Source organism: Hakea prostrata, chromosome 1 (genome assembly GCF_041222555.1).
Source record: "Hakea prostrata isolate BN-2017 chromosome 1, UWA_Hpros_2, whole genome shotgun sequence".
In the NCBI taxonomy this organism is placed as follows: Eukaryota; Viridiplantae; Streptophyta; class Magnoliopsida; order Proteales; family Proteaceae; genus Hakea; species Hakea prostrata.
The window spans coordinates 63,032,450-63,051,930 of record NC_142600.1 but is presented as its reverse complement, the minus strand read 5'-3'; the positions used below and the strand labels follow the sequence as shown (position 1 = coordinate 63,051,930).

Below are 19,481 nucleotides of genomic sequence, written 5' to 3'. Positions count from 1 at the left end.
AAGCTAGCACTGTTGTAACGGATCACTTGGCTTCAATACCCCTGCCTAAAGGGTGATGGCATGATAATGGGGTCCCTAGCCATGCATCTAAACATCTAAAGCAATGCACATAAAGTCTATATGATGCAAAGATATTAAGGGAAATGGACGAACCCACAACCTCGGGTAAGATATAGATGTATGCAGGAACACCAAAAAAATTTTTGTTGGGGGCTCCATTTTTCCATGGATGTATGCATTATCCACCCATTTTCCATTAAAACATAACAACAACAACAACAACAATAAGCCTTGTCCCAACTAAATGGGGTCAGCTACATGGATTCTTGCCCTCCAATCAGTTCTTTTCGAGGCCATGCTAGATACAAGGCCTAAGCTATACATATCCTTCCTCACCACTTCTCCTAAGGTTATCTTAGGTCTACCCCTAGCTCTTCTAGTTCCTTCAATATGGATTATATCACTTCTTTGTATAGGAGCATTTATAGGTCTCCGTTGAACGTGGCCGTGCCACCTCAAACGACTTTCTCTAAGCTTATCACTTATGGGAGCAACTCCCAGACCAACTCTAATATGATCATTTCTTATCTTATCCATCCTAGTTTTGCCACTCATCCATCTTAGCATTCTCATTTATGTTACACTGAGTTTATCTATATGATTCTTTTTTCCATTAAAACACAACCATAATCATCATTGATGATAAAATAATAAAGTAACATAATTAACTTAAGTTCATGTTGCTACCCATGCATGCATGCCCTACAACATCATTCCACATACACATACATGAGCATGCATGATAATATGAATAGAACATCAATCAAATACATGAATATATAAGATTGTATCCCTCACTTGTTAAGGACGTTAGTGTCCCCAATGAAACCAAAATGTCTACTATTAGAAGGCTAAAGATAATCACCAAAATCCTAACAATTATATAAAGCATAGAGTTAGGGTCTGGAATCCAATTGGACGCGAATCCGACATAACACTTGACTTGACTTGAGAGGGCCGGTCGACCACCCTTGGGTTGCAAATTTTCTCAGGTCACATCCTTGCTCAAATTTGAATCTCCAGTTTTGAGGGGGTTTGGGGCTCCATTAGAACAACATTCTTAACCCCCCCCCACCACCAAAAAAAAAAAAAAAAAAAACCAACAATAAACCTCAATAAAATCCCTTTGCAAACATCCCCAATTTCCAAGCTTATCAGAACTAGGATATCTCTAAGATAGTCATTGAGATAAGTTACACAGACCAAAATGGGAAGATTAGTATACTCTATTACACAATGGGGGTTAGGACGATAAGAGAAACATTAAGGTAACATCATTGCATTCAACCAACACAACTACATCATTAACTCCACCAACCAACCATTAATGTATCAAAAAAATTGAAGAGAGATGGTGTCTTACCTCAATACACCTTTAGTCAAGTGATTCAAGATTCGACACGCACGAAATCCCCTAAGATTCTCACCAACTTCAAGACTTCTCCCCTCTCTAGATCTCCCAGCCTCTAAGAAACATAAACAATTCTTTTGTGAGCAATAAAATAGGGTTTCTTGAATCAAAATCCTAATTTTGCCCTTTTCTGGTAGATGGCGGTCTGCCCAATGGACTAAACACCCCCCCCCACCAACCACCCCCCTCAAAAAGTGCATCGAGGTGGGGTTTTTGGTGAGGTTCGTCTGGGAGACTTACCTAACCTTGCTTAGCTTTATGGTAACATTTACTTGGTCTAAGGGGATCTTCCAACCTCGATTTCTGGCACACCAAATCCATCTTCCAAAACCATCTGGGTTGGCTTTAGACCTTGTTCCAAAGTCATTTAAAGTGACTAGGTCATCATCTTCATCTGTGTCCATGGGCTTAACTCCCGAACCTATGATCTCAACTCTGATGGCCTACAATTGCCTTCTACTGGCACTCCGAGTTCTCTGACCAAAAAAATGGACTTTCGGGTTAGGATCGTAGGGGATTTCACAAGGCTATGGACATATGAATTCTAGGTGTGCGCAAAATTGTTAAAGAATATTTCCTTTCCTCACACAGATTTTCTTAATGCCAAAATTGGCCATCTCCTATCTTGGGATGGAGAAGTTTGTTATTTGGAATGGATCTACTTATGCAAAGTATGATTTGGATTGTGGGAGAAGGAGATAGAATTTCCATGTGGGATGATAATTGGATCCCGTCATCTTCAAATTTCAAAGTTAAAACTTTAAAGCCTAGAAATTTTATTATTATTATTATTATTATTATTATTATTATTATTATTATTATTATTATTATTATTATTTTGGATTGGAGACTTTTATATATGGGGATGGGATATACATTAATGCTGCCGGATGGGTGCGAACCACCTCCCCGTGGGAGGTTGGGCCTTTAACCACTTTATTAACCCACCATTAGAGAAGATTACAATGTGGAGAAAGATTGCAGATTTGAGAGATGCCAATGCAAGAATATGGAAAGAAGATTTGATTAATGCAATTTTTTTTGCCTGAAGATGAAATTTGAATTATGGGTATTATCTATCCACAGCAAGATAAGCTTATTTGGGGAGGTTCCAAATCAGGGAAGTTTTCTGTGAAGGCGATGTATCAATTTTCAAAAATAAACAAGACTCTACCCAAGAGGAACTTATACAGTAGGATTCTTCTCACCAAAATCAAGGAAATATGGAAGGAAGATTTTGAAAGAGAATCTGAAACGTCAGCACACTTTCTAAAATCAAGACTTTTTTTTATGAAAGTGTCACTCAAATGGAATTGCTGTTGGAGAAGAATTGGTAAGAAGGAAAATTCCTCTTGATTCTTGTTGCAAGAGACGGTTATGAGATGGAATTAGTGGGTCATTTTTTTCTTCTATTGCCCTTTCTCAAGAGCTGTTTGGTTCGGTACTCCATTACCTTTTGTTTCTTCTACATGTCCTTTTAACTATTACTCAATGGCTAAGGAGGTGGGATCCCATATTTAAGAATGACAAAACCTTGGCACAAAGCAGGTTTTCCTTGTTTTATTTTTGACGTGGTCAATGGAAATCAAGGAATGATCTTGTTTTTGAAATTTGCAGTAGAATCCAGATGAGGTGATCAAAATGGCTAGTAAAGCTTTTGAGGAGTTTTTGGTTGCCAATATTATTTTAGGAAAGAAAGAGCAGACCTCCTCAGATCTTCTTCCTCCTTCACATGGTAATTCTTGATGGTATCCTCCTCATAATTGGCTTAAGGTTAATTGTGATGTTTCTTGGCATTCATACTCGAAAAAAAAGGAGGTATTGGCATTATCATAAGGAACGATAGTTCCTGTCACTACTTATACTTGTGGATCTCAATTATTGCAGCCAAAGCTGATGCAATACATGCAGGTCTTCTCTACGCCAAAAGAATAGGGGCTCAATATTATTATTCAATTAAGCAAAGGGACTTGTTAGTTGTTACATTGACTTGGTACTGATCCCATCAGCCCAAACGGCAATGGGACTTCTTACATTATGTATCCCATCAGTCCACAACAGCCATGTTGAGATGATTGAATCTTTAGGAATCCCTGCACCGTCAACATGTACAGTGAACAACTGCTTCTCATTCAATGACTTGAAAGATAGAACATTGGGATTAACAGTAACATTTAGTAGCTTTTGAGGTCCAGCAGCTGCCAATAGAACATTGGAATTAGCAGTAACATTTTGTAGCTTTTGAGGTCCAAGAATGACCCTGTACGTACAATTTGGTGAGCCAACATTCGTAACCGTCCTTGGAAAATAGAGATCGATAGGTTTTCCAACAGTAACTGTAGCTCCCATTGAAGGGTAGTTTAAGAGAGCATCAGTTCCATTTTCCTTGGCACAAGTAACATTTTCTCCTGCAAGGACCTTAAGTTTATCTGGACTATAACCCAAGTTGCACAGAGCTTGTATATAGTCAGGTTTCAAGGTATCATACACAAGACCTGGATTGACAGCCTTTAGTGGATCAATTTGACCAGCGCCATATGCCAATTCTGCCTCCGGATGATAGGAGGAATTCATGGGATAAGCTACAACACAAACACACAGACAAGAAGACTTTAGGCTTAGTGTGTCAAATTAATTAGTACTGAGACTTCAGCACTTCGATCATGATCATGGCCTCTTAAATCCTATAGCAAGATATGGGGAAAATTAAATCACCAGTTGTCATGAGAGCAGATTTAATTGCAGCAGGAGACCATGAGGGATGAAATGTCTTGACATAGGCAGCAGCACCACTTGCATGAGGGCAAGCCATTGATGTTCCAGATATGATATTGTACATTACGGAACGCTTGTCACCTTCATAAGCAGAAACATGAGCTTTCGGAGACCAAGCTGCCAAGATTTCTACACCAGGGGCACATAAATCTGGCTGCAAACAAATTAACACAAAACACATAACAACTTTCTGTTTCAGTAAATAAACTCAAATAGTTTAAAAGAGTTGACGTACCTTGAGAATATTTGGAGAAATAGTGTTGGGTCCTTTAGAAGAGAAATCAGCCACACGTGGAGCTTCAGAATTATGAATTGCTTGACTTTTGAAGATCCTCGCCATGGGGTTTCTGTACAAAGCTAGAAATAATGTCCCCATCAGCAAAACTTGCAAATTTTACTCTACTTATAATTAATTAGCAGTGCATATATGTCTCTCACTTAACCTTGTAGTATTCATATACATTTCCAACTTTCTGAAATCATCCATACTGATAATGGTTGCTGGTAAAGGATGAGAACTGGCAATCACGCCATCTTGTGCGCACAGCACTCCTTGAGCACCAGCAAGTACGGCCCCAGCAGCATCATAGATCATTTCACAGAAGACAATCTTCCCTTTCACAGAATCCTTGTCCAAGGAGCCAGCACTACATATACTGAATGAAGCAAGCAACTCATATTCGTTAAAAAAAATATATAATCAGAGAAGGAATAAAAGTAAGAAAATTGATACATCAATTTTACCTTGCTTCGTCTCTGCTAGAGTTATGTGCAGGATGATCACGCGCATATACAATTGGTACTTCCGTTTTCTGTGTTTCAAAGGTGTTGATAGCATGTCCCTGATAACGAACATTCATGATGATTTTCAACACAAAACTCATCATATACATAGAGGTAATAGATATCAAAGAATGGAACTTGAAGAAGCATTCTTACCACCATGGTAATGTGATTGCCGGTGGTGACATTGCTGATGATCTGACGATCCATGTTACTAGCCGCTACAGTTAACAGCCATGGAGCAACATTGTTGACACTAGGCAAAACATAACCACCGTTTCCAGCGGCTGTAGAGGTAAGGATCCCTTTCTCCATTGCATGGAATGCTCCAATTGCAATTGGGTCTTCCGTGAAAGCAACTGCCTTTGTAGCCGCAGCGGAAATTGATATGATATCAACACCATCTACAATTGCATCATCAAATGCAGCCAGGAGATCGTGATAGGCGCAACCACCTTGCCAACAGGCTTTATAGACTGCTATCCTTGCAGAGGGAACAGCTCCTCTTGCAGTCCCTTCAGCAATGCCATTAAGGCTTGCATTTTTAACATCAACACCTGCAACTGTAGATGCAGTGTGGCTTCCATGTCCTTCGGTGTCACGCGGGGATTTCTCGTCCCCTTCATCATATCTATTCTGAGCATTGTAAAACCGTGCTCCAATAATCTTACTGTAATTTCCATGCAAAGAAATGAAGAAATCAATCATCACCTAAAACATATTCAGTTCCATATGCATGATAAAGGAATCATCAGAAAACATAATTTTCAGTAAGAAAAAGAGAATTGCTTGAAGAAAATTCTTACTTGTTACACGTAAAGTTTTGGCAAATACCCTTCCATTTGCTTGGGGGAGGACCGATCCCATCAGGACTGAAGCTTTCAGATTCTGGCCAGATTCCAGAGTCTATCACACCAACAATGACATCACTCTCAATGGCAGGCATTGTTCTTACGGTTCTCGGGAAACCCAAGAAATCCCATGATCTCGTTGTTTGAAGTCGAGAGGTCCTACTTCGAAATACAGAAACTACACTATTCATTCCTGCAAGTCACGTTGAAGGGTTCTGCTTGGTTATATTTTTCATACATTGTCTATCAAAAGACCAGAAATATTGATCGGTAAACTCCAAAATTGCTTGCATAGAACAGCTGACTAGAAGGAGATATACGAAGATGGTAATATTCAACAATACCTCTTAGCTTCCTTTGCTCTTGTTCTGTGAGCTTAGCTGCAAATCCGTTGAAACTATTTCTATAGCTACGAACTAGGGATTCTCTAGCAGAGCTGCACAAGAAGTAATAAATGAAGCTCCGATATATAAAAAAAGAAGAAGTAATACACAATATATACCTGGAAAGCCCGATAATTTTCATACCTTCCATCAAGGACTTGTTGTAATATTTGCAAATGGACAGATTCTGTCGAGTACTCAGCTTCAGCCTTTGATATGGCACCCATATATACAATATATACCTGTGCCAACCAAAAATATGAACACACAAAATGTCCCTTCTAACATTAAAAGATCAAATTTCATGATAATAATCAACATATATAGATCTGTATAAAGATCTGCTGGCTGCATGTTTAGAATTTACATGTCTACGCATATTAATTATTAAATACGGGTTACAGTCATTTGATGCAAAGACTAACTGAAGGAAGTACCCCTGGGTAGCCTCCTAAAGACATCAGTGGCTGAACAACCATGTTGGATAGTACTCAAACTAGTATTGACATCATCAATCATTGAAGATTTTGCTTGGGAGCAGCACAAGCTCGGTGACAGTCAACATCCCAGATTCACTGCTCGGTTTAGATTTAAATTTGGGCTTTTTAATTTACCCACATGCATATTGATAAAACTTAAATGAATTTGTTAATTATACGCCCGTCGACTACCAGCAGTTCATTTACACTGCTCCCAAGCAAAATTCAATAATTGATGCTAGTGATAGAGGTTTGCAATGCCGCTGCAAGCCCAAGTGCGTGATTTGTCACACCACTGTATAGAATCACTCTAAATCAAGTGTGCAATATTCAAATACAGAATGCTAACATCAATTCCGAGAAAGCACACTACCAATATGAATAAAATATGTATAATCCATCGATAGAAAGGAAAATAAAATAAAATGACGGCAACATGGGATCCAAAGTAGAAGCCTAGAAATTCAAAGTTACCCGACTGACAACATGCATGCCAAGAAAATATGTGAAAATAAGAAGAAAAAAAAAAAAGGACTTCAAGAATTATTTAGCAAAATGACCAAATTTTAAGTCATACCCAAATCACCAGGGATATAATATGGAGAGAGGGGAGAAGCAACTAATCCAAGGTAGAAAGTCATACGGATGAAAGTCACAATCTTGTTAATGCAATATTCAAACCAAAAAAATAAAAGTAATTGGCGTATTCTTCCAGTGATTTTAGATGATTGCTTGCCTTCCTCTCTGCATCAGCCATTAACAAGACCACAATTGAGTGAGGCCCTGACGACAATTAGGAGAGCGATTAGGCATGGATGCAAGCTGAAGCCACACAAGTTAACCATCTCCGGGACCAAATAAGATTACGCCACTCTCAATCTGGCGTGCCCTCTTGCTTTGCCTTGCAATCCAATCTTTTGTCATTCATGCTCTATCCAAGGCAACCTACATGTATTATACCACTATTATAAAAGCATGAACAAAAAGAACATGGCTACTTTTCATTTCCCTAAAACCCTTATTTATTTACTTAATTGGAGTAATTCAATTATGTCTGAAATTGTACTTTTTTTTTATTTAGCAAGTATGAAATTAATTAATATTAATTACATTTCCTTTTTTAATGATTTAATAATTTTTAATTGGTAAAAAAGAAATCATAGTTAATTGATCCACTAATAAATGTCAACTCCTTAATTTTTCATTCATTTATATTCCAAAAATTATATAATTTAATCAATAACCACTAAATTTCCTCCCTTAATCATAGGCTCATAAAATCTGATAGAAACCCCAAGAGCCTCTCACTTAATGCTAATTTCACGTTTTTTCTACCAAAAAAATTTAAAAAAACCGTATGATTAAAACCCGCACTATGTATTCTAAAAGAGTAGTTACCATCTATAACTCCTTTTTTTCCCCAATTAATTCCTAATAAATCTAATTTTTTGTATTTTAAAATAATACTAATTACATGTTATCTTAAATCCAACGTTTCTATAAAAAAAAATAAATCCTAAACCCATCGCCTCTCTCCCCTTTCCAGAGAAAAAGAAAAAGAAAATCTTAAATCTTCAATTAGTGCTTTCTATTGACCAAAATAATAATAATAATAATAATAATAATAATAATAATAATAATAATAATAATATAATGCTTTCTAAATGTTTAGAAACTCTCCGATTAATAGTACCCAAAATTTCCGAATCTTCTGTCATCCAACTTTCTTTTCCTTAAAAGCTCTTATTTATTAATTTAATTGAAGTAATTTAATTATGTCTAAAATTGTAATTTTTTTGGGTAAGAATTTGTAATTTTATTTAATAAGTATAAAATTAATTGATATGGCAAAAGAACATGGCACATTTCATTCCCTTAAAAGCCCTTATTTATTAACTTAATTGAAATAATTAACTTATGGGAAGGTGGTGGCTGAACGGCCGTGTAAATTACTTAGCTGAACGGTCCTAAAAATCTTACCATTAAATTTGGTAGAATTAAATCTGAATCGTCCATCATAAACGGTTTAGATTTAATTCAATAGATTTAATGGTAATATTTATTTATGCAACCATTCACCTTTATTTATGCCTTAAATTATGTCTAAAATTAATTATAATTTTCATTTAATAAGTATGAAATTAATTAATATTGATAACATCTCTTTTTTTTTTTAAATACTTAATAATGTTATAAATAATATTGATTATGAATGTCCATCATGCCTAAAGAGATAAAACCAAAAAAATGTAACTTCCAACTAAAGATTTAGCTACCTCAGCATGAAATTTTGGCAATCTACATTTCCATTCTATGCATTTTCTATCATTGGTAGAAATCTATCCTTTCATACAAACGGCATCATATTGTGTACAAGAATCGATCTGAATATCATATATTGTATTTCCTTGTAGATTATAGTATTTCCATGTCAGAGATATCTTTACTTCTACTAAAAATATGTAATACACACAACTCAATGAAGTGAACGATTCATGTCTTTGTCTTTGACACATCACCTCTAGTTATCATTAAGTTTTATAACACATTATCAACATGATTATTCTCTACAATATTCAACTAAGGTTTAGAGATCAACCAACTAAGAAAATAGATTTTGTCTAAAAGGTGTGATTCTTCATCAATTCTTTTAGTTCACCTCTTCTATCAATTCTTTATTTCTATTTTTGTTTAATTTGAAAATACTCTCCTACTCTTGAAGTAGTAGTGGATATTTACTGTCATTCTAATTAATTTAAGGATTTTGGGTACAATATTATAGCAAATATTGAAAAGCCCAAGTTCCACAACCTAGAAGTGAGTGGAAGTAATTATTTATCTTGGTGCTTTGACATGGAAATGCATCTTCAAAGGCAAGATCTCGCTAATATAATTACTGAAACTAAAACCTCAAATGAAAAGCATAAAGCAAATGCATTTATTTTTATTCGTTGTCATTTGCATGTGAGCTTGCAAACTCAGTATTTATCCATTCGAGACCCTTAGACCTTATGGAAAAAGTTGAAGGATAGGTATGATCATACCAAGATTGTTATCCTTCCTTAAGTGCAATATGACTGGCAGCATCTCAGGCTACAAGATTTTAATTCATTGTTTGATTATAATTACGCTTTGTTTGATATTTATTTCTCGGCTTGAGTTATGTGGTGTCAAGCTCATTGATGCGGAATTATTAGTGAAAAATTTCTCCACCTTTCATGCTGCTAATATAGTTGTGCAACAACAATACTAGCAACGTCAATTTTCTATGTACTCTGAATTAATTAATGTGCTCCTGACAGCTAAGCAACCAATGATTGCTAGTAAAAAAATCATGATCTTAGTCTGCTAGTTTAAAAGAATTGCTTGAAGTACATGCTAACTCTATGAAATATTCTAGCCATTTTGAGGGCTATGAGCACAGGTAAGGATATAATCCTTGAAGGAGTGGCAAGAAATTTAATTGCCCTAGAAAATTTAACCTTAGCTCGAAGCATGGTAAGGGAAAGAAACCAATGAAGGTGGGTAATGAAAATATTTGTTATCATTGTGGCATAACTGGACAATGGTCGCGTATTTGTCGTACGCCAAAGCACTTTATCAATCTATACTAACATCTTTAAAAGATAAAGGAAAGCACAATGAATCTCACACCATTGAAATTAATCCTACAACCTTAACCGTTGCTAAGGCTAATAATATCTCTGTTCGTGGGATTCCTCTTGCTCTTGGAGTAGCAACTACATCTTTGGATGTAACTGGTTTCTTTGAGGACATCAAACTATGATGTATTAGTTTTATGATTATAGTTAATTTGTCCATAGTTGTTTTTATTTTACATATTTTCTTTTTATTTTTGTTGTTTTCAAATATGATTATTAATGAAATACTTATGAAAATCTTTGTTGCTTAATAATTTTATTTGATTATATAATAATATGCAAATTTTATGAAATTTTGATATCTGAAGTTGTCAATATAAATGCACATAATGAATACTGAGAATAAAAAGAGATGTGTACGTTTGATAGTGGATCAACACATTCCATAATAAATATTTTTTCTCGAGTATCATATTGCGTCCAGCACATATGCATACAATATCAGGTCCTATTGAGATTATTGATAGTTTTGGAAATGCCTCAATTGCTTTGCCAAATGTTATCATTATGCATATTGGGAATGGATTTCTAAGCAATAGATCCAAATGGAGTCTTCTTAGCTTCAAAGATGTATGCCGTAATGGGTATCTTACTAGGACTATTTATGAACAAAATAAGGAGTATCTTGGCATAACTTCTAATAAGATGGACATGAAATCATCCATGAGAAGTTAGAAGGTTCCTCTACAAGTTTGTATTGTATCATGATTAAAACCTGTTGAAACCTATGCCACCATGCTTTAATAATTGATAAATCTTGATGAATTTGGTCTATGGCATGATTGCCTCGGTCACCCAGGCACTCCAATAATGCATAGAATAATCCATAAAACAAAAGGACATCCTTTAAAAGAAACAAAGATATTGCTATCCAAAGATTATAATTGTGAAGCTTGCTTACAAGGAAAATTTATTACTAAACATTCTATAACAAAGATTAATCTTGAATCTCCTTTATTCTTACAAAAAATTCAAGGATACTTGTGGACCAAGACAACCACCAAATGGATCATTTCGATATCTTATGGTGTTAGTGGATGCATCCTTTAGATGGTCCCATGTTTGCCTATTATTTGCGCGCAATGTTACTTTTGCACAATTACTTGTGCAGATTATAAAGCTAGGGCACATTTTCCTATATATTCAATCAAGAGCATAAAGATGGATAATGCTCGTGAATTTACATCAAAGAATTTTGATGCATTTTGTGTTTCACTCAGCATCAAAGTTGAACATCTGGTCCTACATGTTCATACTCAAAATGGATTGATAGAATCATTGATTAAACGCATCCAAATTATTGCTCGTACTCTATTATTGAAAGCAAATCTCAATGCTTCAGTATAGGGTCATGCGGCCTTACATGTGGCAACACTAATTAGATTGCACTCTACTTCCAGCCTCTTAAATTATCCCCTTCAGATAGTTCTTGGTTATGAACTTGATATTTCACATTTATGCACCTTTGGTTGTGCGGTACAGGTGTCTTTAGCATCACTAAAATGGACTGAAATGGGTCCCCAATGCCAATTGGACATTTATGTTGGTTTTGATTCATCATCCATTATTAGGTTTTTGAAACCACTTGCTGGTGATCTTTTTATTGTTAGATTCGCCAATTGTCATCTGATGAGATGGTGTTTCCCCTCAGTTGGGACATTTGGGAATCCATAGTTGCAAAGCGAAGCCCGGTTGAGGATATCACCTGGAATATGATGAATTTATCTAGATTAGACCCAAGGACTCCTAAGTGTGAAAATGAGGTACAACGTATAATTCATTTATAGGCTTTAGCCAATGTACTTCATGATGCATTCAATGATGCAACTAAGGTAATGGAGTCTCATATTCCAGCTATGAATGCTCCAGGTAGGATAGTTATTCTTGAAGGATAGGGCCAAAATGAATCAAATCCCTCACTTGAAGCGTGGTAGACCAATAGGGTCAAAGGACATTGTTCCTCGAAAAATAAGAGCAAAAAAATAAGGAATCCGCTCTAGAAGAGCCTAGTATTGTGCTTGCTCCTAAAGAACTTATTGCCCCTAAAGGAGTACAAATTGATTCAAAGATTGCCAACCCCAGGAATACTAAGAATTCCATTACATATTATAATGAGATTTGGGATCAAAGTGAAATTATCGTCAATGATATTTTGCAATCTTAGTTGCTTATAAAGTTACGAAAGATGATTACGAGCCACAAACAATTATTGAATATCGTCAAAGACAAGGTTGGCCTAAGTGGGAGGAAGCAATTATGGCTGAATTAGCTTCCTAAACTAAACGAGAAGTTTTGGGCCCGTAGCTCGAATTCCCAACAATATAAAGCCCGTTTGATATAAATGGGTATTTGTCTGAAAATGAAATGAGAAAAATGGGGTTGTAAGATATAAAGCTCGACTCGTTGCCTAAGGGCTCTCTCAGAGACTTGGGTTTGATTATGATGAGACACATTCACATGTGATGGATATGATTACGTTTTGTTTCCTAATTAGCCCCGTAGTCTTTGAATGATCGGAAATGAGTCTTATGGATGTTGTGACGGCATATCTATATGGTTCATTAGATTCTAATATTTATATGAAGATTTTTGAGGGTTTCAAAAATGCCTGATGCATACACTATCGTAACTTATTCTCAAGAGAGTGCAAATATCCTTGTATAGTTTAAGGGCCTGTTTGGTTACATGAGTCTGGAGATTTCAAATATCTAGAGATTTCAAATCTATAGATTTCAAATCTATGGAGTTATAATTTATAAAATTAGATGCTTGGTTGTGGAAGGAAATTTGTGGATTCATCATAAAAAACTATTTGATCGACGTGATTTTTGTGAATGTGCAAATGTATAGCTTTTTTGAAATCTCTGGATTTCACCCCTTCCCATAAATCTCAGGCTTTTAGTGAAAAAGGTGAATCTCTAGATTTCATGAATCTAGAGATTTTTACAAGCAAACAGGTATAATTCTCGGATTCATGAATCCAGAGATTTGAAATCTCTGGATTCATGTAACCAAACAGGCCCTAAAGCAATATGGTGGCATATGGTATCAACGTATAAGTGAGTATTGAGTTAAGGAAGGGTAAAAGAATGATACTATATGCCCATGTGTATTTATTAACAAATAAGAAATTGAATTTGCTATTGTAGCAGTTTATGTTGATGATATGAATTTGATTGAAACTTCAGAAGAGTTAGCAAAAACTGTTGAGTATTTGAAAAAAGAGTTTGAAGTTAAAGATTTGGGTAAAACCAAACTTTGCCTTGGTCTAGAACTTAAGCATAAGGCAAATGGAATTATTGTCCATCAATCAACATAAATTGAAAGACTACTAAAACGCTTTAATATGGATAAGGCTCATTCATTAAACACTTCTATAGTAGTAAGGTTTTTAGACACCCAAAAGGATTCATTTTGTCCAAGAGAATCTAATGAAGAGATACCATAATGGAGTCAAACATATTGATGTTCTTGGCACAATGTATGAGACCAAATATTTCTTTTGCAATAAATTTATTAGCATGTTTTAGTTCTGAGCCAACTCGAAGACACTAGAATGGAATCAAACATATTATTCGTTATCTCTAAGGAACCATAGACTTAGGATTATATTATTCCCAGGATTCCATGGATTTTGGTTTAGTAGGATATGCTAATGCTGGATATAAATCTGATCCACATAAGGCTTGTTCTCATACCAATTATTTATTTTGTTATAATGGTACTACAATTTCTTGGTGTTCCACAAAGCCATTGCGAGTAGCTACATCTTCTAACCTCTCTGAGATTATTGCTTTATATGTAGCTGGAAGAAAGTGTGTTTGGTTAAGATCTGTTATACCACCTATCCACAATTCTTGTGGTTTAACACCAATTACAAATCCTCCCACTATAAGTTATGAAGATAATGTTGGTTATATTGCACAAATTAGGGGAGGATATATCAAAGGTGATAGGACCAAGCAATCGTCAAAATTTTTCTATATTCATGAACTACAAGAAAGTCGACAAATTGATGTTAAATATATTCAATCCATAAATAATCTTGCAGATCTTTTTACCAAAGCATTGCCAACATCAGTTTTTAAGAGATTAGTATATGGCATTGGTATGAGGCGAGTACATAAGATGCAAGATTAATTAGCCCCAGCAGTGGCTATATGGTTCAATTGAAGGGGAGATATTATGAACTAGGATCTGTACTCTGTTTCTTTTGTTTAGTTTTATTCTACTTGGTTTATCATCAAAGGGAGTAAAATATATGTTGCATTCTTCATCAATGTATTGTCCCACTAGGTTTTCATGGTAAGGTTTTTAATGAGGCAATTAACAATATATATTATTTAGAAATGTATACTCTTTTCTATGAAACCCCCTATGATCCTAACTCGGAAACTCATATTGTAGGTCCAAAAACCCAGAACGCAAGTAGAAGACAAATTTGGGTAATCCAAATAGAGACCATTGGATTGGAGTTGAACCAATGAAATTGGATGGTGGAGATGATGAATCTAGAGTTTTGCTAAGTTTCACAAGAAGAATTGACTCAAGCATTGACGGATTCGGAAAGTGGATTATGAGTTCACAGTCGGTACAATTGGAAGGTCCCCAAGATCATGTAAGACCCTCCTAATGTGTGTGCAAGTGTTGATGTAGTGCCATAGACCAATTACAGATGAGAATCACTCCTAGAACAATTTTCAGGGGTAGGGTAACCCCGAGCGACCCTACTTGGTGTCCGTAGATGAAAAGGGTTTTTTTTTGGGGATTTTGTATTACAAAACCCTATTTAATTCTATTTTGGCCCTATAAAAATGATTTTACTCCCAACACTCAGAGAGCATTAGTCCATGTTAGAGAAGTAGTTTTGGAGAAGGAAAAAGTTGTGGTGATCATCTGGAGAGTGATCCAAGTTCTAACCATGAAATTGAAGATTAGTTAATTCCTCCTTTATTCTAATTCATCTCTTTTTCATCTTTTGTCGGAGGAAAAACCTTGTGGGAAGATTAATTAAATTAGGGGAACCTAAACCCTATTTCGATCTAGCAATACGATTGATTCTACAATCCCTTTGTTATGCTGATTTTCTTCATGGAAGATTTCTAAGAGACCTATTTCAAGCTTTGTTTGATTATCATTCAATTTTGAGTTTTAGATATGCTTCTATAGTTAGATGTTGTTTCTAAGAGTTTTTGGGAACCCTAATCATTCCGGAAGTTTTTTGAAACCTAAAAATGAAGCTGTTGGAAATCGGGTTGGTTTGTTGCCTGCGCATCGATAAGGGTCACCTGATAGGGATTGCACTAGGCGACCCTACACCCGAGGGTTTATTGGCAGGGGTCTCCTTGGGCTACCCTAACCCCCCTGATGTTTTGGGTTTTGTTTCCATTTTCAATGCTTGACTTCCTAGGTTAATTCTAACATGAGTCATCAATTAATTAGGATAATTTGGGACGTGTTAGGCTGTCTTTTGATTCGCTTTGAAAAAGGTTACAATCTACTTGTCAGGTGAGAAAATCCAACTATGTATGTTTAACATTAAAACTTAACTTGATATTGAACATGCATAATAACTAATATGTGACTACTATATGGTTATTTCATTCACTTATATTCTGAAAATTCTTAGAATCATGTTTTATTCTTGCTTTACTGAATTATGAAGTGAAATGACATGGTTTATGATTTGAGAATAACAAGGTTATGCATAGACTTGTCTTGGGTTTGTGGCATGACCATTGCCCTAGGAACTTTTGTATGGACATGTAGTTTATGTTGCACATCTAGGATGTCTAACTACACATGGTTGGGTAACACCCATCATGTTGTTATCCTATCGGTGGGGGAATTGATGCCGAGTGACCTGTGGCAGCAGTGTTGGGTTAGTGGGCGCCCAAGACCAGTAACCAACCGGTGAGGGGACATAGCTACATTGTGGGGCCATTCATTGGTGGATTGGGCTTATGGGCGCTCAAGGTCGGTAGCCAGCCCGTGAGAGGGTATGAGAGCTTCCCCACCCCCAATCATATGTGGATGGCCAATAGGGTTAAGAGGAGGCATAATTTGAGTTGTTAGGTGCCTTAAAATACGTTAGGTCTAGATAGGGAAGAATATTGAATCGAGTTGGTCGGTGCCATAGGGGAGATATCTGAACCTAGAAAGATTTTGACTTGCATTGTGCTAGATATTACCATGACATGCACCAATATTTATGCCAATGGTCGTGGTGAGAGAGTGTGTCCCTAATCCGTAGCCATGGTTAATTAGAGGAATGTTATCCTTATACCTTGGTCGTGACGCCCAGTTCAGTTAGAGACTTGCATTAGTTAGAGTATAGGAGCATTACTAAATTGCATGACATTTGCGATTATATTGTCATACTCGTACTTTCTCATATATATATATATATATTGTTGAATTACTCGTGAGTTCTTTGAAACTCATCCGTGGTGGAAATGTTGTTTTTAGATAGTTGCACAGGTATCAAAGAGTTCGGAAGTATTTCCCCTTAAGCATTTAGTTGAGGCAGCGGTGGGAGCTGATTATAACTTGTGGTACGATTTATAAGCCAGTCTAGAGCACTCTTATGGCTCTAATCAACAGTGACAAACCCACTTAGTTCGCCATTGGGATTATGAACTAGAAATAGACCCGATAATGAAAAGTTTTAAATGTTTAGAAAAGCTATGTAAACCTTGGGATTATTGAACTCCTTTTTTTTCCTAGTTTGACTTTCCATTTTTTTTAGACAAATATTCTATCAGTTTTGTTTACGCTCCCATATATTATGAGATCTATTTTGGGATCCTTTTGATTATTCTTGATAACTATTACTAATTAATTATTGGATTTTATTGTTCTTGCTTATGATTATGTTATTGTGTGGATTGGTTTGGTGATTGCATATGAACCTGATATTGTGACTGTGGATCATTCCCTTGGGTATTCGGGTCGATCCAATATTGGTTGAGCGGATGTGACACTTTTTCCTTCACTTTGATTTTTAACGGGGTTTTTTCTTACTAAGGTTTTAATGAGGTACATCATCAATTCATCGACATCCAAGGGGGAGTGCTATAAATAATATTGATTATGGATGTCCATCCCCCCAGAGAGATGATATAAAAAAGTGTAACTTCTAACCAAAGATCTCAGCCACCTCACTGTGCAATATTGGTGATCCACATTTCCATTCCATGCAGCTTCTATCATGGGCAAAAATCTATCCTTCCACTCCAAGGGCATTCTATGTATGCAGGAATCAATTTGAATATCATATATTGGATTTTCTTGTGGATTATAATATGTTTATATTAGAGATTTCATTGATTCGACTATAAATATGTAATGCACACAACTCAATGAAGTGACAATTCATCTTGTCTGAATTTCTTCCTTGTCTTTGATATATCTCATCTAGTTATCATTAAGTTTTATAACAAATAAATTTTTATTGGTAAAGAAGAAATCATAAGTAATTGATCCACCAAATGTTATCTCCTTAATTTTACATTCATTTATATTTCAAAATCAATTTAATTTAATCAATAACCAGTAAATTTCCTCCCCTTGTTTATAGGCTCATATAATTTGATAATACCCCAAAGAACATGGCTACATTTCATTTCCTTAAAACGCCATTATTTATTAACTTAATTGTAGTACTTAAATTATGTTTAAATTTTTAATTTTCATTTAATAACTATGAAATTAATTAATATCAAATATTGTGAAATTGGTTTAACAAGAGCGTTGGTGTCGACCAAAGAAAAGGAGGAAATTGGAGTGTCGATGGATGAACTTGATCAAATGTGCTTGAGAAACAAGAAGATCAAAAGGAGTACTGGTGAGGGGGTGTTGCAAAACTCTCCACCCAAAAGATCCTATATGCTGAAACATTATCTAGAGACCATGAAACTGGAGGAAAAAGATGCGCCAATGGAAGAGAGGCTCAATCACAATGGATTCCTTGTTGTTACTCCGTCGGATTGGGAGTCAAAGAATGAAGTGTTAGAAGTACTCCTATGGAGTAATCAACTTACTTAATATTGAACTCAAGAACCTAACTAATCATGTTATTAATTCAATCATTCAGAAGATAGGATATTGTACTTACCTCTTGCCATAGATACTTGTTTCTGGAAGTCGTCGTTTGCAAGTTCCTCTCCTAGAAGGTTGTCGTCTGCGATGTCGAAGAAATCCAGTTCTTCCTTAGCAACTGAATGATGGAGAGACGAGAATTTTTCTTGCTAACAAAATCGAGGACCAAAAATCATAGAAAACTCTTGTAAGTTTTCTTCTTAGAATACAAGTTTTTTTCGTAAACCCTATAGAAACAATGTTCCCATCAAACACCTCCAGGTAACTACTGCCAAACAGTTATCAAGGTGGTTATCTAGATCTAAGTGGTATTTATCAAGAATGTTTAGTCCACATCGTAATTATGAGAAGTTAAAATCTTTAATATTTATTTATTTAAATAAATGAAATCTAACATTCTCCCACTTGGCCCAAACGTTATACATCTTAATTTTTTAATGTTCAAGCAGAAAAATAAAATTGTACGAATCATAGCGGTAGACACCTTTGACTCAGGCGGTACCTTCCATGTATCACAATACCATATTTCTTTCCCTGCATAAACCCAACTTTATGAATAAACCTCAAATGTTTATTCATGGTCCAACAACATGTTTGTTACCTCAACAAAAATGTATAAAACGGAAATGAAAAACAAACTACATAACAATTATTACAATAGAATGTGTAATAATTACCTTTCATGAAAACAAATCTTCCCGAAGTCCCAAACGGACAACATGATCCTCAAAAGCTCTAGGTAGCATGCTCTTTGTCAATGGATCAACAATCATATGCTCAGTTCTTATGTGTTCTATGATCACTTCCTTAGTTTTAATGTGCTCTCTTATTGCTAAGTACTTAATGTTGATATGTTTACTTCAACTTCCACTCTTATTATTCTTAACAAATAACACAACAATAATATTATTACAGTATAACTTCATTGGCCTAGAGGCCAAGTAACAAGAACAGAAATATGAATTTCAGAATGTGAC

General features: G+C 35.5%; 1 protein-coding gene across 1 annotated transcript; it reads right to left on the bottom strand.

Moving 5' to 3' along the window:
- Positions 1–3,451: 3,451 nt before the first annotated feature.
- On the bottom strand, positions 3,452–7,545 carry LOC149029350 (subtilisin-like protease SBT4.6). The gene is made up of 10 exons (XM_089143085.1): positions 7,479–7,545; positions 6,408–6,505; positions 6,225–6,316; positions 5,836–6,073; positions 5,186–5,699; positions 4,991–5,088; positions 4,690–4,902; positions 4,482–4,593; positions 4,187–4,400; positions 3,452–4,053 (listed from the first exon to the last, which is right to left on the bottom strand). The coding sequence occupies exons 1-10, from the start codon at positions 7,497–7,499 to the stop codon at positions 3,452–3,454; spliced, it is 2,202 nt and encodes a 733-aa protein (XP_088999211.1). The 5' UTR covers positions 7,500–7,545.
- Between the last annotated feature and the right edge of the window lie 11,936 nt (positions 7,546–19,481).

What these genes read in the sequence shown, in the direction of transcription:
- LOC149029350 (XM_089143085.1), bottom strand. Translation starts at nt 7,499, where the DNA reads ATGGCTGATGCAGAGAGGAAG. An exon ending in TCTAGCAGAGACGAAGCAAG is followed by an intron (nt 4,903 to 4,990) that starts GTAAAATTGATG and finishes TGCTTCATTCAG; the next exon opens with TATATGTAGTGCTGGCTCCT. An exon ending in ATCTGCTCTCATGACAACTG is followed by an intron (nt 4,054 to 4,186) that starts GTGATTTAATTT and finishes TTTGTGTTGTAG; the next exon opens with CTTATCCCATGAATTCCTCC.